Source organism: Dendropsophus ebraccatus, chromosome 1 (genome assembly GCF_027789765.1).
Source record: "Dendropsophus ebraccatus isolate aDenEbr1 chromosome 1, aDenEbr1.pat, whole genome shotgun sequence".
NCBI classification, from domain to species: domain Eukaryota; kingdom Metazoa; phylum Chordata; class Amphibia; order Anura; family Hylidae; genus Dendropsophus; species Dendropsophus ebraccatus.
The window spans coordinates 17,899,520-17,923,075 of record NC_091454.1 but is presented as its reverse complement, the minus strand read 5'-3'; the positions used below and the strand labels follow the sequence as shown (position 1 = coordinate 17,923,075).

Below are 23,556 nucleotides of genomic sequence, written 5' to 3'. Positions count from 1 at the left end.
GGCGCATCACCCGTCATAGCCATAGACTCCATTCTATGCACAGGCAGATTCCGTCGTCCGCCCAAAGAATAAACCGGTTAGTTTTTTTTTGGTAGAACATGCAATCCGCCTGTGCATAGAATGGAGTCTACGGCACATGCAGAGATGCACACGGAGGGCAAGCTGCGGAATCCGCGGTGGGTGATCCGCCCGGGTTCTGTAGTGTGCACATACCCTGAAACTGATCATACACAACATAGCTGGTGGTCCGGCCATTATCTCTGCGTAAACATTTGTCCTGATGGGTAAGTCACTGTCAGATTCCTCCGGCAGTGACTTATCTGCCAATGAACAAATCCAACAAACCGTGACCAATCCTCTACTCCCCCAATGGATTATGCAGGTCAGGCAGACCAGATAATGTGTATAGAGGACTCCCAACATCCCAACAACAAATGATGGTGGAGAGAAGGATCAGACATGTTTAATTTCAACTTCCCAATCCCTTTGTTCTGAGATAAAATAAGTTGTCGATAGAAAAGTCTTGCCCTACCCTCTTTCCATTTGGAACATATGAACACTGGAGAAATCAGGAGATATAGGTTTTGGTCCATCCAGTGTTTTCTTTGAAGTTATCATGTGCTAAGTTACCTGATCCCTCTCTCCCTCTATATCTTCTGTCAGGAGGCCACCATACAAATTATAATTTATTAATATAATTTTTTGTTTTTATGCAACATTTTTTTATACCTTGTTTGTGCTTTTATTATGTAAACAGGAATTGGAAAACGAAAGCTACAATCTGATAGGTGACTACGATCAATTGTTTTTGACTGGTCTTCATAAACAAGCCCATTAGCGTTTACATGGCGATGCCAACTAGAATGCTTTCACCTGCATAAACTGGGCTCTGAACTCGTTTTCCCGACACTGACGACACACAATGATGCACGGCTGCCAATAGTTCAAATTGCTCCCTTTGTCTCTCTGGCATTTATAAAAGGCGTCGGTCGCCAAACAGCATTTCAAAGTACATTTCTTATCACGTATCTATGACTACAAAGTCGCGGCGAAGAATTATCCGAATTGTTTCAGCTTCAAGCAGTAAGAACAACGAGAACAACAAAGATTTACCCAATAACCGAGGCACAAAAAAGCCCTGTTCTGCCAGAACCAGAATGTCATTTTTGTTTCGGTGTAAAATGCTGCTTTTGGGCCTTGTGACCTCTTGGAAGCGGGAAAGGGATGGAGTAAAGGAATTATGAGAATTCTCAGATAGTGGAGACACTTATAACATTGGCATATCAAGGATAGCCAAATCTGTCATATAGTGCCATGTCAGAAGTTGGGATAGACCAAGAGGTCAGTATCTTTTTATTGGAACTATCCACTCAAACCAATAAATTAAGGTTTTTTTTATGGCCACTCTTCACTGAAGCCAATAGATATGGGTCTTATTATGGCCACTCTTCACTGAAGCCAATAGATATGGGTCTTATTATGGGCACTGTGCACTGAAGCCGAAAGGTATGAGTCTTATTATGGGCATTCAGAGAGATCAGGGTCTGTTTATAGGTACTTTCTGCTCCGGCCAACACATAATGGTCTCCTCACGAGCACTCTCAATTCAAGCCAATAGATCAGGAGCTCTTTATGTATACTTCCCACTGAGGACAGTAGATCTGAGTCTCTTTATCAGCATCCTCCATTAAAGCAAATGTGTAAGTACCCTACGCCCCCCCCCCCCATCCACAGGTATTGTTGCATTGCTGCAATCAATCCATGTCCAGTCTATGGGGTCCAAACATCTCCAGCGGAGTGTGCCATAGGCCTGCAACACCATAGGGCACGGACGCAATCTCATACCTGTACCAAAAGGGTACGTGGAGGGTTATAGGTCATTCGGAAAATGAAGTTGTTGCCCTAAAAAGGGTGGCACTATGCTTCAACCTGACCCTGGTAATTCCTAGATAACCCTAATCTCCAATGTCAATAAGAACCCGGTTACCAGCTACGTACAGACCAATCAATAAGGTATATTTAACCCATACAACTGGAACTCAGTAAGGTTTGTAGGATTATATAGGGATGTGTAAACTACTGTATTTATATCTACAGCCTATTGTCATCATGTGGCTACTCACTGAACTTAACCACTTCTCGTTTCTCTTACAGGTCCAACATTGGTAGGTGAACGCCTTCTGGCTGCTTCGTGTAGTGCTCCAAGTAGCGCTCGTGCTGCATTGGGTTCCTATTATACAGGTTCAATATACTTTATTGATTGTCCTGTAAACTGGGTTTGGTAACATTTTCTGAACCCAAACGCTTGCCATTTGATTCCCCAAGGCTGCTGAAGTGGGCTGCAAGGAGGCATGGATACAGCCTATAGTTGTGTTCAAATTTTTAGGACTCCCTAGGTCAGCATCCACTCCGTACATCCTATTGAATCAATGGGACAGACAGAACGTCAAGTGGAGTCTGCGACGTGGACTCTGCTTGAAATTCCTGCATTCGAGAGGCATGGATAATTGGAAACCAATAAAGCACTGCATGGATCCAGCCTATTGCTGTGTTCATGTTTTTCAGGACTCTCTAGGTCAGCATCCACTCCGTGCATCCTATTAAATCAATGGGACAACGTCAAGAACGTCAAGCGGAGTCCGTGGTGTGGACTCTGCTTGAAATTCCGCTTCAATTCCGTAGATAGGACGGACCCTAAAAGGTTCTTCTTAGTTAACTACCAAATCCAATCTTTAACTCGAGCATGCCATAGGCTGTATCCATGTTTTCCTGGACTCCCTAGGACTGCAGTCAACTTCTTCAGCCACCAGTATTAAAATGCCGAATGATCGGAGTCAATGCTTGAGTTGTGCTCATCTGTAATCTTTATTCTAATCTGTACTCTATATTTAAATAAACCGTGAAGCCAATATCCGAGACACAAGGGGCAACTAAAATAATAACTGGTGTAATTTTTCTGGACTTGGGTTGACACCTTCTATGGCACCTTACGTAATCCTGGGAATGGCTCCTTAACGCCACACTATTTTGTCTGCTCTCAATTTTTGGAGACGTCTACTGGAAATTCTGTACCCGTAATACAGACTTTATCATCTAGAACTAGAGTGATAGGGTTTTTCACAATTTCCTGGCAAGAAGAACAGGATATATTGTTTAATAAGCCGGTTGCCTTTTCCTGTGTCGATGTTTCAGCTCCTCCGCTAATTTAGACACCTTTGTGACTCCAAATTGGCACCAGGCAAGTTCAGACAGGGCTGAACTGTTATTCATCACAAGACCTGGCTTAATATTTCCTGTCCAACATCTATGGAAATAAATGGCAGATCGGAATGTACTGCCCAAAATGCAAGGTATATAACACAATTCGACTTGTGTTTTATTTCATTGGGAGCTATAATGGAGATTCCTGGCTTCCACTGACATTTCTAATAGACAATTTAGCTCAGTTCAATTTCTGGTAAACGGAATTAGCGACTAACCTCTTCAGCCAATTTTAAAGATGCAGTGGATTTATAAGTGCCCATTCCTATATTTATAATGTATAGCTTCAAAATGTATACACTGGTTGGCGCTAGGGCGTGACAATGTCCTCGAAAGCCAATACGCCTAGAAAATTCATCCTGGCACCTATGTTTTTATTGCTATAAAAGTTTCTGGAAGTTTACTTGATTATGCACTAAAAAAAAATCATAAGTGCTCAAATTGGCTACAAAATCTTACAGTATTTTGCCCGAGACTGGTTTGCTATTGTTCTTGCATTACTATATAATATTAGAGATGAGTATAACGTGAGTCTGATCGTTTGGCATTTGAATACCGGTGGCTGAAGTAGATGGATGCCCCATAGATTGTATTCATGTTTTTCAGGTCCCACTAGGGTGGAATTCAACTTCTTCAGCCACTGGTAATCAAATGCCGAACGATCGCACTGGTCTCATTTCTCTTCATAGATCACGCTTTTTACATGATTACCATGTAATCAGGCTAAACCTGATAATTTCGACAGGTCTTGTCGACCATCTTATGTGTACGACTTCCTGAATCTCCCATGGCAGATGAGGTCAGCACAATGGCTCAGAGGTTAGCGCTGGGGTCCTGGCTTCACATCTCACCAAGGGCAACATTTTTATGCACTTGGCTGGTGACTCCATAGAGAATTGATAGAGCGTTGGTGCACACGTCCTTTGAGTCCTCATTCGGGGGTGCCAGGGGTTGGACCCCACTAATGATCAGACACTACCTATGGATAGGGGATAAGTTATTGGGTGCTGTAATGCCTCTTTAGGGTGGCCATACACCGTCAATAGCTATTGGCCAAACAGTTGTTCAGCCAAAAACTATTCTTTCCAATTCTCCGAAACATTCATATTCTCAGCCTTAGGAGATGGGAGAGATGAGTAATCTAATGCCAAACTCCTGGTGACAGCAGTATGAAAAACAAACAAACATGTAGACATTCAACAAGAGTTTGTTGGCAAATCTCCAGCTACTGACTTGAAAAAACATCTAAGATTTCCTGTAGCAAATTAATGATCATGTAGTACAACATGTTGTTATTGCTTATATTGATATCATGTAGTATGACCTAGCAACACATGGACAGCTGAAGTCCATCAATGCCTAATCCTGCATTTCTCATAGCTGTCGATGATGTCATCGGCCATTTATCCATAATAAATGGTTATATCAAGAAAAAAATATCCCTTCTAATCATGATATTGCAATGGGAACAAAATCTCACGGTATCCAGGAAAAAATGTATTAGGGTACAAACCCACACACCGTATTCACAGCAGATACGCAGCAAAAACGCAGCAGATTTGAAGCAGATTTGGTGGTGCAGATTTGATGCTGTGTCCAGTTATTTAGATCTAATCTGCTGCGTATTTGTTGCGTATTTGCTGCGTATCGCAGCAGTAAATAAGCTGCGTATACGGTGTGTGGGTTTATACCCTTAACATGATTTACAATGGAGTTTGCTTCTGCCTCTTATGTCATCAAAGTGAAAAAAAAAAGTAACAGGGCTGTCCCTGGCTCCGCATTTTTCCAGAAATTCCCTATCAACTTTATTATATCAGCGATAGCCGCTTCTTTGTTCTAATTCCTTTGCTGGGTCTCCAGGCAAAATATGGTTTGCGAATTAAGGGACGTTGCCAATTCTCCCAGCAAAACAGGAAAGCCTTCCAAACTGTCGAGGAAAAAAAATCAAGCAGTTGGTATTGTTTCAGCTGGCAGAAAAGCAGCCGAATATACTGGAATTAAGCAAAAAAAAATAAAAATCATTCTTTACAGAACGATGACCCCTTCAGTCTGAAAAGCACATTAAATTTCCTCTCTATCTGGAGCAATAATTTATCGGGGGGAAACAACCTGGGAGAACAAAACCGAGGCAAGACGATCATCTCTATTACATAATAATATTACGTAACTCCTGTTGCTGGCCCATAGGTATTGTAATGTTTTGCCAGGGACCATGTTGACAAAGCCCAGTCCTATTATCCCCACTGGCAGGGACGAGCTGTGTTGCCGATGCCGGAACTATATTGAAGCGACAATATGTAGTCATTGCTCATTTCATGCAGACATGGCTTTGGCTTGTGTCGAAACACTCAGCAGAAAAGCATACAAATAAATTTGCTGCAATAGCCCCTTTAAGGTCTTATTCCCTAGTTATCTTAGTAGAAGGGGGCTTATATTTGATTGCTTAGTGGTTTGGGGTAATCTGCCATCCTTTGGTGGTGTATAGAGATGAGTGCAACGTGAGCATACTGATGATGATACAGCCTATGGCTATAGGCTGTATCCATGTTTTTCAGAACTCCCAAGGGCTGCATCTAACTTCTTCAGCCACCGGTATTCATCGTTAGCGATGTCCGTGCAGCCCTTGCTTTAAAAGTGTAAAATAATAAAGTTCATACATACCTGTCCACGCACATCGGTGCTTCTGTGCTTCTGCCTGCTCCCCGGTATCTATCTGGTCTCGGTCCGCTCCGCTTCAGAACCAGTCTCTGAAGTGACAGACCGCTCAGCCAATCACTGGCCGGGGCTTTCTCGGGCTAAGTGGCCTGTCACTTCAGAGACCGGCACTGAAGCACCGGGGAGCATGGACAGGTATGTGTGTACTTTATTATTTTCTTTACACATTCATCAGCTGTCGGCTACGCATTGCTATTACATATAACGATGCGCGTCTGATGGCTGATGATTTTAGGTCAAGACCTAAAGACACGATCAGCTGATGATGATCATCTTTATTACACTGAACAATGATCTGCCGAATCAGTCTGATTCGTCAGATTAGCGCTCCGTGTAATAAGGCCAAAGGGCTGATTCGGCCAAATATAGCTCAGTGTAATAGAGACAATGATCAGCCGATGAATCGATCATTGGTTTGGGTTTGGACCTAAAACTGTCGGGCGCTGACTGTGCATTGCTACGTGTAATAGTGACATGGCCAATGGCTGACAACTGCCCAAACACCTGATACCTTACCTCTCCCCGCTCCTGGTCTTGTCTCCTGTGCTCCGCAGCTTCCCGGTCCCAGCGACTGCAGCGTCAGCTGACAAGCCGATCTGCCAATCACGGACCACAGCGGTCCCGGCCTGTCTAATAGGTTCAGTAAACGAGGTCCGATCTGGAAGAACGGCCCTTGTTTACTAAAATGGTTGGCCCGTATAATAATACCTTAATTCGAGCATGCTCAAGTCTCACTCATCACCAGTGGTGTAGGGTAGTAGAGGACATTAATACCTGAAGTGGTACTACACTCACCTCTCCAGGTTCCAGTAATCAGTCCTATGTCCAAGGTCAGACCTGCCCATTCAAGTAACACAGGATCCAAGATCCAACAATACCTTATATCCAATATAGGGTCCCGACCCCTCGCAGAATGAAAACCTATTTGGAGCTCACTAGAACTGATCAGATATCCTATTAAATCTTGGGTGTGCAATGATTTCTTTAAAGTGAACCCAAGGAACTTCAGTCTGATTCTGCCTATGTCTCATCTTTGACAGGAAGCTGAACACAATATACACATAGCATTCAGCTTCCCTTCCTGTCTCAATCATTAAAAAAAATTATGATTATGAGAGGAGACTACTTAGTTGTGAACAGAAGACAGTTTTCTATTATAAGACCAGAGGTTAGGACGGACTACAATTTTTTAACAATTTTTTTTTTTTAAAGTTTGTTGTTTTGTTTCAAAAAATTCTGCCATGAATGGTGATGAAGGTAGACCACCACAGAAGATAATCTAAGAAGACCTTCATAGAAATTAACAGAAAATAACCCAAAAAGTTAAGCACCTGTAACAAATTCCTGGGTGCTCCTAAGGATTCCAAGGCCCTTCGAGATTCCTGCCCACTTATTCCAGTTTGTTCTGTTTCTCCAGGACTTATATAAATGTTTCTTGTTGTTTTCCCCCCGTGCACAAAGGGCAAACTTTTAATAACAACATTCCCAGTTGCTTAGCGCCTATCCTGGGTATTGCCAACTATGTGACACAAACGTTAAGACGCTTAATTTGCCGCTTTGTAAAATTCTGCATTGGATTCACATAAAACAGGGGTTCCTTTAAGGACAAGACTTTGATCGACGTTAACCCTTCGCCTGGAGCTAGGACCTGTCAGCGTCCCCTTGTGCGATATATACGTTGGTGGTCTTCAGAAAAGCTTGTTAAACGTAGGCCACAAAGTAGGTCTACGTTGGTCTACAAAGCTTTACGGCTTCCATGACAGCAGCCCGCGGCTGGCGGGACACATCTGATGGGGAATGTTCTGAATTCTTCCTCTTTTCATTATTAGGAACAGTGGAAGTTCATTTCAACAAGACGCGGCCAAGTTCAGCCCATACTCCGCCAATCATTACCCCATGACTATGGATAGGGTCTAATAACTTGAGATGGGAATATCACCAGTTAATTTGAAAGAATTTTTTTTTTTTTAACAACCCCTTAAAGGGGTTGTTCACAAAAAAAATTTCTTTCAAATTAACTGGTGCCAGAAAGTGCCAGAGATTTGTAATTTACTTCTATTAATTTTTTTTCCAGAACTTACCAGCTGCTGTATGTCCTGCAGGAAGTGGTGTATTATTTTCACTCTGGAGAGCAGCAGAGGTTTTCTGTTTCAATATTTTTTTTATTAAAGATTTCGGTTTTCTTTAAGGATTTGCTACTGCTCTGGACAGTTCCTGACATGGACAGAGGTGGCATCAGAGAGCACTGTGTCAGACAGGAAAGAATACACCACTTCCTGCAGGACATACAGCAGCTGAAGACTCAAGATTTTTTTTTTTAGAGAAGTAAAATGCCACTTTCTGGCACCAGTTGATTTGAAAGAAAAATTCTGATTCCTTTAAAGAAACACACCCCAATGCCTCTCCTTAGCAACGTCTCCAAGACATACATAGACAAGTGCAGTAAATTGCTGCAATCTTGAATGCGTTATCCTTTTGACAGATAAACTATTTCAAGTATTTCCCGTCTTCTTTAAATCTTTTTTTTTCCATGCGGCGGAATTATCGCTGGAGGAGATATTGTGGTCAATAAAGGTGTTCTTGCTTTCATGCTGTGCCAGGCCATTGTAAAGCGGGCGTGTAGCGATAAGGTTTTAAAGTCTTGTCAGCTTCCTTGAAGTCATATACAGGGTTTAAAGGCTAGTTTTTGATCTTGCTTTAGCAAAGCCGTAGTCCTTGACTGGAGGAAACACTAGCCGAAAGATGTGCCACCTCCCTGTGACAGGTATCTGTAATAACACCGGCGAGAATAAAGTCTAAGGTCTGCTTTACGGATGCCGATCCGCATTCAACGTCATGATTGAGGTGGTTATACAGATGCTCAAGTCTGGAGAATAAAGGGGTATTCCAGTATTGGGGTATTGGTGAGTCTAACAATTCCTTCCATACTTGTTATTATCTATTCAGTCTCCTTCCCCCAGTTCTAAGCTGCTGCTTTCTGCTGAAGACATAAAAATCTGTGTGTGAGCTTTTCTCTCTGTCTCCCCCTCCCTTTGGATGTAAAGAAGTCTCTGGCAGGCTATATATGTAACATTGTAGCTTCTTTGTAATGCTGGAAGGTTTGAGGTAAAGTTGCTGATGAACTCACTGTGATTAATCCTACCAGCATTACAAAGAAGCTACAATGTTACAGATAAAGCCTGCCGGGGACTTGTTTACATCAGCCGTCTCAGAAGGGAGGGGGAGGAGGGGGAGACAGAGAGAAAAGCTCACATACAGATTTTTCTGTCTTCAGGAGAAAGCAGCGACTCAGAACTGGGGGAAGGAGACTGAATAGATAATAACAAGTATGCAATGAATTGTTAGGCGGCAACATATCAAAAGTTATGTTTGAATAAAATACCCCTCTAAGAGCCCTGGGTAGTACTTGGAGTCTTTGTCATGCTCTTCCAATCAATGTTAGACATCTCTAGCCATGTGTCTTGGTGGATAATCCCATCCGCCCTAAGGGAGACAATCAGCATGTATGGGTGTTCATGATCTGCTCAACCACCAGCTTGTGTTTTTCAAGCAATGGCTGCGGAGGGTTTGTTCTCAGATGTTTCTCGCATGACGTGCCAGCGTCCATCCGTTCCATGAAGCAGAAAACAACCTTTTACCAACCAAATTCGGGAAAGTTTAAGGATCCTATTACACGGAGCAATTTTTAATGATTAGCGACTAAAAATAAACGATCGCAAACGTGATTGTTTATTGTTAGCCTGAAATCGTTCACCATATTACACAGAGCGATAGTCGTTAGTTACAATTGTTACTAATTGCGATTGTTACTATGATCGTTTATTCCTTCTGATCCCAACAAACCAATGAACAATGCGCAATTACACTGAACGATTAGTGAACAAATGGGGAACTTGAGCGAACGAATGTGGAATTACAGCGAACGATTAACGATAATTTTAGGTTCAGATCTAAATCAACGATTAACGACATACAAACGATTTTTCGATCGTTACCGGCAATTACACAAAACGATTATCGTTTTTTCTGCCGATGTAACTTCATTAGAAGAGGTGCGGTGCCCGTCCATACACAGTAGGGATCACCAATCTGATTGGTGTTTGGTAGCCCCTACCTGCCTCATTTTGGGAGTGAGCTGCTCCAAAGAATAGTGCGGGTCCACCCTTGTGCACCTCGTAGTCGACGTTCATCCTCACATCAATGGAACGTGGTGCTCCACAGTTTCCATGTCGCACCATCTCTCCACTCCCCATACACTTTCTCCACAGCACCACATGAACCTCCAGAATTTTTTTTTATTTCAAATCAACTGGTGCCTGAAAGTGCATAAGATTTGTAATATACTTCCATTGAAAAATCTCCAGGTACTTATCAGCTGCTGTATGTCCTGCAGGAAGTAGTGTATTCTTTCCAGTCTGACACAGTGCTCTATGCTGCCACCTCTGTCCATGTCAGGAACTGTGCAAAGTAGCAGCAAATCCCTATAGAAAACTTTTCCTGCTCTGGACAGTTCCTGACATGGACAGAGGTGGCAGCAGAGAGCACTGTGTCAGACTGGAAAGAATGCACCACTTCCTGCAGGACATACAGCAGCTGATAAGTACTGGAAGACTTGAGATTTTTTCAATAGAATTAAATTACAAATCGTTGGCACTTTCTGACGCCTATGGATTTGAAAGAAATTTTTTTTTTTGCTGCTCGACCCCTTTAACATGGTTTGACATTGAGTTTAGCATAAGGTTCCTTGTAATAGCACCCTGGATGTTCACCATGAAAATAAATGGCACTTCAAATCCATAGCATGTCCTGTAGGTTTAGGTGGTTTTCTGGACTGACCAGTTGACAGCTCATCGTCTAGGTTACCGACCACCTGGTGTTAGGTGAAACTTGCTCAGTTGCCCCTAGCAACCAATCCGATTACACCTTTCATTCCTCACAACCCTTTGGAAAATGAAAGGTGGAATCTGATTGGTTGCTAGGGGCAACTGGGCCAACTCAACTTTACACCATGTTTGATAAATCTCCCCCATAGTGTATACATATTGTATAAAATATGTAAACTATAGCTATATACACATCATTCAGACCACTGCTTTTAGAGCAGAGCAGTGGTCGGTGACCTAGACAATGAGTTGTCAGGAGAAGGTAAATGAATGTAGATGCAAAAATATTTCACTTGGCGAGTCCTACAAGTATAACTTAAATAGCTGAGATGGGGATATCCCTTTAAAGGGTCATGATGATTTTAAAAAAAAAAAAAAAATAGTTTGTACCTAAAAAATATCCCAAGATCAAGAGCTAGCCAGTGAACAGAGGATAATTTTTAAACCTTTGGGTGACCCCCTTTAAAGGATTACACTTTACGGCACTGCTGCACACATCAATATCCTATCAAACGGTAATATCTTCAATCGCTTCTATGATATGGCTGCACTGCCTGCAAGCGGCCATGAGAGGGCGGTAAAACATTACAAAAATACAAATAGGAGACTAAAGGCTTATGGGTGGGATAGGGAACTCACACCCTTTATATGCCTTTTCACACTTTGCATTGCATGTATATATATATATATATATATATATATATATATATATATATATATATATATATAAGTTGTAGTTTTGCAAACTACAGGTTATTATTATTAGCTATAATAGGTGAGACCCTCCTCCCCCTCCCTCCAGGCTGTCAGTGGCAGCAGCTGTCACTTCTCCTCTCACCTCATAGCTGACAAAGTTACCATAGAGAACCTCCTGGTTCCCGGCAGAAGGAGGCGCGCGCCGCCAATCAACGTCCACGTCGTGCGCTCCAGCCAATCAGGAGGCGCGTTAGGTTCCTGTGAGCCGCTCGCTGATTGGCTGCGCTCTGGAAACCAGCGATACATTGTATCCAGAGCCGGAGTCGCCCTGCAATGCGGAGCTGGATGCGCGACCTCTAGACATGGCCAAGTTCGCATTGACCATCGTCAGACAGTAAGTGGTGGCCGAGGTTTAACCCTTTGCTTGCTGTGGGGAAGGTCATAGCTGGGGCTGCTCTATTATGAGCACAATGGCAGCTTGGCTTAAAGGGCATGTCCATGTATTGTTAGTAAGGGACAAAAGACAATGGAAAATATACATAGGATCCATGTAGGATCAAATAATGATGCTGGGGCTGGCACTACATGGTATTAAAGGGAGTGATGTCATCAAGGGCATGATGGGAGTTGTAGTTTTCAACCAGGCTGGAAGATCCTCATCTAGTAGTGTCACATGCACAGCTTACCCATAGAGCAATATGATAAGCAATGACAGTAAAGTCACCCAAAATTTAAATAACTCCCTTGAAGGTGTTTTATTTAAAGTGTACCTGTCCTAAAAAATTTTTTTGACATGTCATAGAGACGGTTCAGGTCTTAGTGTGCGGACCCATACCAATCATGAGAACGCCCTGGGAGAAGAGCGCCCTAAGCGCACTCCTCTCCCTGTGTCACGTGATGAGTCAGGCTCCTAATGTAAGTCTATGGAGTTTGATTCTTTAAAGGACAAGTTTCCCAGTAATTGAAGCACATTACAAAGTTATATAACTCTGTAATATTCTTCAATCACCTATCTGCCTCCCTTCCCTGTCTTTTCCCCCCTCCACCCCCCACCAGGAAGTGTCCTGACTCACACAGACCTAATGACTGCCGTCACCGTCACCAAGCAGCTCCTTCTTGTGAGGATGAGTCATCAGCAGGAGGGCTGCTCTAGGTCCTGTTACACCAGCCTTCCCCTCCTTGTCAGGTGACTCAGCTTGCTCAGCTCCGGTTGTCACTTGCTTATCTTCTCTAGTGACATGACTCATTCACTCACTCCATGGCAGCAGGAGAGAGTATGAGGGGAGGGGGGAGCTGCCTATGTGCCGGAGTCAGTCGGAGGGAAGATAAGCAAGTGAGATGTGACAAGTGATCGCTTGCAGTTGTTCAGCCAATGGGAGCTGAGCAAGCTGAGTCACCTGACAAGGCAGGGGAGGGGGGAGGCTAGTGTAACAGGAGAAGGAGCTGAGAGAAGAGCTTGGTGACGGTGACGACAGTCATTAGGTCTTTGTGAGTTAGGACACTTCCTGGTGGGGGGTGGAGGGGGGAAAAGACAGGGAAGGGAGGCAGATAGGTGATTTAAGTATATTACAGAGTTATATACCTTTGTAATGTGCTTCAATTACTGGGAAAAAGTTTTTCATGGCACTTGTCCTTTAAGGCTGGGTTCACACTGCTTTTTTGCAATCGTTTTTAGTTTTTTTTGTGCAAAAAAAAAAAAAAGAATAGAAAAAAGGATGGAAAAATGGGTGCATCTGTGTGCATCCGTTTTTCCATGGACTTCCATTATTTTTATTTTTTATAATGGAAGTCAAAGGAAAAACGAATCAAAATGGATGCACTCAAAGGGTAGTTTCACATGTTCATTCTTCAGCGCGGACAGGGCAGGAGCGCGCGCCTCCCATAGACTCCCATTATGAACGGAATTCCGCTAGTTTTGCTCAGTGGGAACGGGGCCTTAAAGCGAATGCACCATCAGATACATCGCTTTAAGATATTTACATCAATAGGCTGGGATGCCGCTGCTGTGGTCCTTTTTTTTTTTGTTCCCGCAAACGACGCCAGTCTAGTCCCGGTCCCGGGCAGCCTGAAGCACTGGAGGGGGGCCCACCCGTTTCCAGTGTGACGAAACCTCCTCTGTGACGCGTCTCCATTGACTCTAACGTCACTCTGGGGGCCAGCGGGCTTGTCCCCAGTGCTTCAGACTGAGCCGGTGCCCAGGAACCGGACCACAGTTCAACAAAAGGACTGCGGCACCAACATCCCTGCACTGTCACCAGTCTGTTGATGTAAAACTCTTAAAGCAATGTACCTAATGAGTAGAGATGAGCGAATCGGGTTTGGGTTCAAGTCCATCTGAACCCGAACGTTCAGTATTTGATTAGCTGGGGCTGCTGAACTTGGATAAAGCTCTAAGGTTGTCTGGAAAACATGGATACAGCCAATGACTATATCCATGATTTCCACATAGCCTTAGGGCTTTATCCAAGTTCAGCAGCCACCGCTAATCAGATGCCGAAAGTTCGGATTCGGATGGACTCGAGCATGCTCCAGGTCGCTCATCTATAATAGCCACAGGTTGGAGAACAGTGGTCTAAATCAGGGACGGGAAATTTTCGCCCCCCCCCCCCAGCTGTTGCAAAACTACAATTCCCATCATGCCTTGACAGCCAAAGCTGTGAGTTCTAATACTACATACAACCTGTGGCGCTGTTTATTAGAAGAAAACAGCTATGTTTCCCAGTCTTGGACAACCTAACCTCCTTTAGCATATTAGTTGGACCTTTGGCTGTGCTGACAATTTGGCAGTATTATTCATAATGTTCTATTTCTACATTTAAATTCTGAAATGATAACTATTTTCATCTCTGTACTAATAATATTTATTTTGTGTTTTGTTTTCCTGTTCAGCGGAGAAACGCGATACAACAAAGAAAAACTACTTCAAGGTAGGAAATAGTAATATTATAGGCTGTCTCTTAAAGGGGTTGTCCAGCGAAAATCTTTTTCTTTCAAATCAACTGGTTTCAGGAAGGTATATAGATTTGTAATTTATTTCTATTTAAAAATCTCCAGTCTTCCAGTACTTATCATCTGCATTATGTCCTGCAGGAAGTGGTGTATTCTCTCCAGTCTGACACAGTGCTCTCTGCTGCCACCTCTGTCCAGAGAAGGAGAGGACTTCGTTGGGGATTTGCTGCTGCTCTGGACAGTTCCTGACATGGACAGAGGAGGCAGCAGAGAGCACTGTGTCACACTGGAGAGAATACACCACTTCCTACAGGACATATGGCAGATGATAAGTATAGGAAGACTGGAGATTTTTAAACAGAAGTAAATTACAAATCTATATAACTTATCTGAAACCAGTTGATTTGAAAGAAGAAGATTTTCGCTGGAGTACCCCTTTTAAAGGGACAGTAACCTCATTGTTGATATATATGGAGTACAATTTTCAGCCGTTCTCTAATAGTATTACCACAATGGCTTCCTGTATGGGCCGTAATCATCTGGATACGAGTTTAGAAGCAGTAAAAAGAACAGACTCACTGTGGCCGCCGGGTGTAGTCAGCAGTAAGCAGATAGGGAGTAACTGTCAGGATGCGGATCAGATGTTATTGCAGTAGCTGTAATTTCCAAATGAAATTAAAGGGGTCGTCTAAGGACAGATATTAACAGAGTGTCACTAGGATATGTCGGCGATCAGTTGTATCCTCAACTTACATCAGAACTAGGTGATGGCAGTAGAGCAAGTAAAGTCACATTTGAGTACTGGAAGACTTGAGTTTTTTAAAGGGGTACCCCAGCAAAAACACATTCTTTCAAATCAATTGGTGTCAGAAAGTTATAAAGATTTGTAATTTACTTCTATAAAAAAAACCTCAGGTCTTCCAGTACTTATCAGCTCCTGTATGTCCTGCAGGAAGTGGTGTATATTCTCTACAGATGACACAGTGCTCTCTGCTGCCACCTTTGTCCATGTCAGGAACTGTCCAAAGCAGCAGCAAATCCCCATAGAAAACCTCTCCTGCTCTCCAGACTGAATACACCACTTCCTGCAGGACATTCAGCACTGGAGATAAGTACTGGAGGATTTGAGATTTTCTAATAGAAGTAAAGTACAAATCTTTCTGACTCCAGTTGATTTGAAAGGAAAATGTTTTTTGTTTTTTTTTTTTTTTTTGCTGGAGTGCCCCTTTAAATAAAAGTAATTAACAAATATGAATAAATGTATGATTTAATTAAAAGAAAAATCTCCAGACTACCCCCTTAAATTCAGGTGGAGATGACCTGACCTGACATATCACTATGCCCCAGCCTCTTGGGATTGTATTCCCAACCAAACTCCTTTTCTGTCCCTGGATGAGTAATACCATAAACCTACATACAGTATATAGTAGCGGAGCATATAGTCTTATATGATGATATTACAGTGGCTCGGCTGTCTCCCTGTATTACAGCTCTCTTCTCCTGAGTTGGTGCCGGGTAGTGTAAGGTTATTGCTGCCACGCAGAGTCTGAGCTCTCAGCCAAGGTTGGCTTATAGAAAGGTCAGACCTGTGTGCTGCCAGGATTTGTGCCTTCTGATACCCAAGTGTCATTGCAATTAGCTGTCAGTGACCCAAGAAGATTGTGACAAATAGCTTCAGCCTGGATTTAAAGGGACATGACCCATTTATTAACTAAAAGACTTGTACACTTCACAGGACCAACCGCACTCCATACACCCTGATAGCCAGAGCAGAACTGTGTCCGAAGGGACCGGCCCACCTATACGTGTGGTTTGCTGTCTCCATTGTCATTATGGGTGGTGGTCGGACCCCCCACCGATCAGCTAGTTATTCCCTACCCTGTGGATCAGGGACAACTTGCCCCTGTCTTCTCTATTAGGTATGGTCACAATGGCCAGTTGAAAGATTTTTCAGATCCGTAAAGGTGTGAATAGTGTTGCAGCGCTGGTGCACTGGCCCTTTAAATTGCTGACTAGTGTTGAGCGAACTTTCCGAACCTGACCTCTTGGCATTTGACTCCCTGTGGCTGGAGAAGCTGGATGCCACCTTAGGGCTGCCAGGAGAATATGGATACAGCCTATGGCTATGTTCACACTACGTAAAACTACCACCGTAGTTTTGCGGGGTGGAACATAACCTTACTTTCAATGGGATCCCGGCCGGAGTGTACACACATTGTATACGCTCCGGCCAGGATCTATGCGGCGCCGCAAAGAAACTGACATGTCTGTTTTCTGCGGACGGAATTCAGTGAATTACGGCCGCAGAAAGACCTGTCAGTGCACACAGTGAAGCAAGCGGCTCCGGCCACTCTCTTCACTCTGTGCTATGGGAAGCTCTGATGCGGGCGCACGCTGATGCACGCTGATGCCGGTCTTACTTAAGTAAGACCGGCCGTTCCGTGACCCGGGGTCACGGAACGGCCGGATGTTCACGATGTGTGAACTTAGCCTATACCTGTATCCATGTTTTCCATGACTCCCTAAGGCTGCATCCAACTTCTTTAGCAACTGGGAGTCAAATGCCAAGAGGCCAGGTTCGGCAAGATAGGCTAGGTTCACACTGCCTTTTTGCAATCAGTTTTTTTGTAAAAACGGATTAAAAAAACAGATGCAATTGTGTGCATCCGTTTTTCCATTGACTTCCATTGTAAAAAAGAAACATTCGTTTTTTTTTAACGGACACAAAAGTAGCGTCAGCTATGTTTTTGTGTCCGTCAAAAAAAACGGATCCATTTTTTTCATCTGTTTTTTTTCAATAAACAGATGAAAAAAAACGGATTGCAAAAACGCAGTGTGAACCTAGCCTTAGCTGAACATTATTGATGACCTTTCCCCATGGCCATCAGTATCTGATCGGTGGGGGTCTGACAACTGGCAATGCCGTCTATTAGCTGTTTGCTGGGTCTGCAGGGCACACAGTAAGCAGGCAATAAGCAGACAGTGCCGTTCGTTGTGTAGTGGCCATTCTGGGTTATTGCAGTTCACTTTTCATTAAATTTGAAGGTATGTTCACAAGTGCCATATTGGAACGATTTTAAATTGCACATTTCGCAATGAAATTAGCTGCAAATCTGATTACTGTTAAAGTCTATAGCGCTCCATTCTTGCAGCAGATTTATATCCCACTGTGAGAATAGAGTGCCATAGAGTTTAATGGTAATTAAGTTCGCAGCAGATTTCACTGCGAGAAACTTCCATTGTGTAATCATCTGAGATACGGTACATGTGAACGTAGCCTGATGCGGGCTAAGCTGCAGTAACCCTGCATTGCCACTACACAGTGTATGGAGCTGTCTCCTTCTAGCTCTGTTCTCTGTAATTGAAGGAGAAACAACTGATTGGCAATGGTGTCAAGTGTTGGACCCTATATAATCATTTAAAACCCCTTTAAATGGAAAGAGCTGGCTGACTTATCCATGTACAGTATGGACTCTTCCAGGTCGCACTTTATAAAAATTTTCTTTGTTTTAATATTTCAATGGAACCAATTTCTTTCTTAACAGGTCAAGGTGTAGATGAACCTCTATCCGAAATCGGGTTCATGCAGGCAGAGGCTGCCGGACGATTCCTGAGCGACGTCCGGTTCACTCACGTGTTCTCCAGTGACCTGATTCGTGCAAAACAGGCAAGTGCTCATCCATACTGTGATGCCTGCATGTAGTACTGACCCTCTATGGGCAAGTCCAGTCCAGATGTTAACGTCTGCTACCTGTTCATATCCATAGGGGGCAGTATTATAGTAACTAGTACTGGTATGGAGATGATATTCTATCTACTTTTTTGGTTTTGAAATTCAATATGCGCAGCACTCAGGAAAATGTGGTATGCTGGGTGCCAGCTGTGTCACCCCGATCCACGGGTGTCTACGTGGATTTATCTACTTTTTTGGTAAGCTGCAGCCAGACACCAGCTCCTCCCTCTTAGAACAATAGGGTTAGGTGGTAAAAATCCAACAAACCTGATTCTTCTCTTGAGGCGGGAGGCTGCTATTAACTTTAGACATCTGGCAGATTTAACTGACTTTTATTTAAAGTGTATGGGCACTATAAGACATAGATCAGACTACACAGGCTTTATTTTGTAGTCTGTAACCATGGAGACATAGAGGATTAAATAGGAACTCTAGACACCAATCATTTTCTTTTGATATGGAAACATTTGCCCCATTATAGATCAGACTACACAGGCTTTATTTTGTAGTCTGTAACCATGGAGACGGGACCACATAGTAACTCTAGACACCAATTATTTTCTTTTTGTATGGAAACATTTGCCCCATTTCTTTTATCGGGATGGTAGTAAAGCAATCAAATATATTGGGGCAAAAAGTATCAATGGTGTCCAAAATGATGGCACATGCCCATTTTTTAGAAAACGTAGTGGAAATCTACACCCAGGTGCAGTGGGTCCGGCATACAGCTAGGGGTGGCGGGTGTTCACGCCCCGTCAATCTGATATTGAGGACCTATCTTGAAGCTAGGCCATAAGTAAGTAAGCTACACATTAGTAAGGAGTCATCCAAATTGTCTAAGGCTGGGTTCACACTACGTTTTTGCAATCCATTTTTTGCAAAAAAAACGGATGCAACTGTGTGCATCCGTTTTTCCATTAACTTCCATTAGAAAAAAAAAACAGATCAAAACGGATCTGTTTTTTTTTACGGACACAAAACCGTTTTTGTGTCCGTAAAAAAAAAACTGATCCGTTTTGATCCGTTATTTTTTCTAATGGAAGTTAATGGAAAAACGGATGCACACAGTTGCATCCGTTTTTTTTTTCCCATCCGTTGTTCATCCGTTTTTTGCAAAAAAGGGATTGCAAAAACGTAGTGTGAACCCAGCCTAATGTGTATGGAGGCCTTTCGTCTCCCCATGTTATCCATCGTTATAGATATGATACAAGCTATAAAGAAATGTTAATAGTACGCGTGTTTCCCGTAGACTGCCTGCACCATCATGAAGAACAATAAGCCAAGTGAGGAGATCAAAATCAAGTATGACGCCAGGCTGCGAGAGAGGGTAAGTGCCAAGTGAGGGTAAATGGGCCTTACAAAGGGTCAAATCAGCATTAACCCTGTACATCCTACTCTCAAAACTGGCCATAGTGTGTCTGTACAGCTCCACCTATTACAGTGAAATTCCTTTAAAGCGGTACTCCGGTAATACAAAAATTGTGTTCAGATCAAATGGTGTCAGAAAGTAATATATACTTGTAAATTACTTCTATTTAAAAATCTCAAGTCTTCCAGTACTTATCAGCTGCATTATGTCCTGCAGGAAGTGGTGTAATCTTTCCAGTCTGACACAGTGCTCTCTGCTGCCACCACTGTCCATGTCAGGAACTGTCCAGAGCAGGAGAGGTTTTCTATGGGGATTTGCTCCTGCTCTGGACAGTTAGCAACAGAGCACCGGATTTTTTTCCATATAATCCAGATTGTTTGGTAATCTGGTACCTGTCGTTTCTCAGTTATAAGGAATTAAAGGAATTTTACTGTGTCCGGTTTTGCTTTGAATGTAGGATGGTTCACAGTAAGACGCTCGCATTAATACTGCTATATTGTGTATTGTAGAAATACGGCATTGCGGAGGGGCAGCCTCTCAGCGAGCTGAAGATCATGGCAAAGAAATCTGGGGAGCAGTGTCCATCGTATACTCCTCCTGGAGGAGAGACCCTGGATCAGGTAACAAGTGTTGGATTAATTGCATAGTACACTTAGGGCGCCTTTACACAAACACATGTATCTGACATATTTTTGAAGCCAAAGCCAGTCTTTCCTTTATGGCCTGTTGTCTGTTTATAGTCAGTTCCTGGCTTTGGTTTCAAAAATCTGTCAGCTAAATCTCTGTGTAAAGGCACCATTAAAGAAGCACTCAGGAAATTTCTTGTATCTGTCCCCCCGCTGTGTGCTGGCGTGTATACTCACCAGCGATGATCACTGTCCCACGGCGCAGCTTCGTTCCGGTCTTGCAGCATCATTTAAATCCAGTGCACATTCACATCACCGCTCTTCTTACCCCTCTTCTGTCTCCATGTCATTTGAAGGTCGGAAGTCATGCTCTCCCATAGAGAATCCAGCATTTTATCTGCCCAAACAGTCTTCAATCTGTACAGCTGCTTTTCTGCTCTTCCTGCTCACTCATCCCCCTTGGCCCCTCCCCCTTCCATAGGTTATAATGTATCTTCACTTTGCTCCTCTGTAATAAAGACTGCTTTGCCTAATAATGCACAGATAAGTGAAGGGGGGGTGGGTCTGGGAAACAGATTTTTGAATACAGAAAGAGAGGATTTTTTGCCAAATAAAACATATTTCAGAGTTTCTTAAAATCGCTTGTATTAATGATTTCTGCAAAAAAAAAAACTATTTAAACAGGTACTTTTAGCGAAAATGTTTTCTTTCAACATGTGCCAGAAATCTGTAACTTATATTTAGAAATCTAAAATATTCCAGTACTTATCAGCTGCTGTATGTCCTGCAGGAAGTGGTGTATTCTTTCCAGTCTGGCACAGTGCTCTCTGCTGCCACCTCTGTCCATGTCAGGAACTGTCCAGATCAGAAGCAAATCCCCATAGGAAACCTCTCCTGCTCTCCAGACTGGAAAGAATACACCACATCCTGCACGGCATACAAAAGCTGATAAGTACTGGAAGACTGAAAAATTCTAAATAGAAGTTAATTACAAATCTCTAGAACTTTCTGGCACCAGTTGATTTAAAAGAAAAAAACATTTTGTTGGAGTTCCCCTTTAAATCGAATTCCCAGGTTACAGTGCACAATTACCACCATAAATTTATTTTTTTCAACTTTTTTTTTTTTTAAGGTCCGAGCTCGTGCCAAGGACTTTTTTGAGTTCATCTGCCAGATGGTCACGGACGAAGCGAGTGGCAGAGACGAGGTGGCTCACAGCGCCGTGACCGCCATCGATCTCTCCCCATTCATAAATCACAGCCATGAGAACCAGGCCGTCGGCCAGGACGGCTACGATCTCTCCTTAGACGCCAGTATCCTCCTGGTCAGCCACGGGGCTTACATGAGAAACTGGATCAAGTACTTTGTAGAAGATCTTCACTTCACCTTCCCGCCTGAGCTGAAGAAATCCCGGGAACTCTCCGTCAGCCCCAACACGGGCATCAGCCATTTTATCATCAGTCTGAAGCCGGGAGAAATAAATAAACCCACCATCCGCTGCATCTGCATCAATCGCCACGATCACTTAGAGGACCTCCATGCAGACACCAGCCATTATGTTGTATGACGCTTTCTGACGCCTCCTTGTTGTGCCTGGCTGGTAGGAGCATGCTGAGAGTTGTAGTCCTCCACCAGATGGATACGTTTGGTTTGCTGGAGTGTGTACAGTAATTTATCTGTAAGGTATTTCTAGATCTTATGAATTACCTTGAGCCTGTCAAACCCCTCACTAAGGGGTTGTCTGGTTTAGAAATCCTATATTCAAGATCCCTATTTGGATCCTTATGCACTATCCAGAGCTTGAAGAGGTTACAAAGAGTGTCTCTGGATCTGGAGGACCCAGTATGTCCGTGTATCCCATAGATATTAATGGGCACCCTGTAATTCTTTGTTCCTCCTGTGGCGGCGCTGTAGGGTTTGGGCACAGATTAAAGTTAATCGAGGGAGGCCTTTGTAAGTAAATTGCTAATGGCTACGTATTTCTTCCTGTTAGTTATTAGGCTTTAGGATCTGACCTCCCTCCCTCCCTGCTAGTTCAGTGTCTGCACAGAGCGTAGACTGTTGTAGTACATTATAGACAATGTAGTTCTTTTTTTACACTTTGCAATATACCGGGTGCGCTCAGAAGCGGAGCTCATCTATAACGTAAAGGGCTCCTTCTGCCGTAACCTGGCGCAGATCCGTCCGTCGGTTACCATAATCTCATGACCGCATGCTTGGAGTCTTGAGTCATAAAATATATCTTAATAGGGTTATATAGGATTAGAAAAACATGGCTGCTTTCTTAAAAAAACAGTGCCACACCTGTCCGCAGGTTGTATGCGGTATTGCAGCTCGGCCTTGTGATTTATTCCTGTCATCTTCTGAGCACCCTGTAATTTTGGCGGTGCATAGTCCATTTATTTTTGTCATGTGCTGCAGTACCAGACACAACCTATGCACAGGTGTGGCACTGTTTTTTATTTATTTATTTTTTATTATTATTATTTTTATTATAATTAATCCTGTACAATCCCAAAACATGCCTTTTTGCTCGCTTACAGTTTAGATAAGTAATTATAAGGGCTATTTGTACCCTATTTAAGGTTCATTGTAAGAAAACATCTCGATCCATGGGCAAGATGCAATATAATGTGGTGACAGTCATAAATTACGATTTGTTTTTTTTCTGTATCTTCAGTCTTAAAGGGGTAATAAGAGGTATTTCTGCCCCCCCAAAAAACCTTCAAAAAGGGACCCCTGACCTCTCCTGCTTTAGTAAATACTCGTATTCACCCTTGAAATGACAAGTCTGGACCGTCTTCTCTTGTGTTATAGCTATGTGTTGTGCCGTTCCTCTGTTATCATTACTAGATATATATGACTAAAAATGGTGTTACCAGGTGGAGGCGTGTCTCTACTCTGCTTGAGACTATCCAATCAAAGCTGACTGTGCAGGGACACGCCCCTAACTGGTAACACCCAGTTGTCTAATTAGTTGTATATTTCTAGAAAGGATAACAGAGGAGCGGCACTTGAGAGAGAGAGTCCAGAATTGGTATTTCACAGGGAGTACAAGGCGTTACTCCAGCGGACATGTAGCTGTCAGAATCCACCTTTAACATGGTCTGCGTGTGGCATATCATTGTTCCTGTTCATCGGTTATCTCAGGACAGAATACGGATATAAGGCCGGATTAAACTAGCAATTGTCAGTCATATCATGTATAGTTATATTGCCGTGTCATGGTGATCCTTGTGGGTTTTTTTTTGTTTATTTATATATATATATATATATATATATCTGGTCCAGTGATTGTTTAAAGTGACCGCCATCTAAATGAGT

At 43.0% G+C, this 23,556-nt stretch overlaps 1 protein-coding gene and 1 long non-coding RNA gene across 2 annotated transcripts in view; one reads left to right on the top strand and one right to left on the bottom strand.

Annotated features, from left to right (window-relative positions):
* Nucleotides 1–11,783, bottom strand: part of LOC138789726 (uncharacterized) — a 73,175-nt gene extending 61,392 nt beyond the window's left edge. Inside the window, exon 1 of the long non-coding RNA XR_011362777.1 lies at nt 11,698–11,783. This is a non-coding gene — a long non-coding RNA (uncharacterized lncRNA). The remainder of the gene's footprint in view (nt 1–11,697) is intronic.
* TIGAR (TP53 induced glycolysis regulatory phosphatase) lies at nt 11,714–22,173 on the top strand. Its single transcript, XM_069968491.1, has 6 exons — nt 11,714–11,949; nt 14,445–14,482; nt 18,050–18,171; nt 19,487–19,564; nt 20,116–20,226; nt 21,365–22,173. Exons 1-6 carry the CDS (start codon nt 11,918–11,920, stop codon nt 21,797–21,799), a joined length of 816 nt encoding a protein of 271 aa, XP_069824592.1. The 5' UTR covers nt 11,714–11,917; the 3' UTR covers nt 21,800–22,173.
* The last annotated feature ends 1,383 nt before the right edge of the window (nt 22,174–23,556 follow it).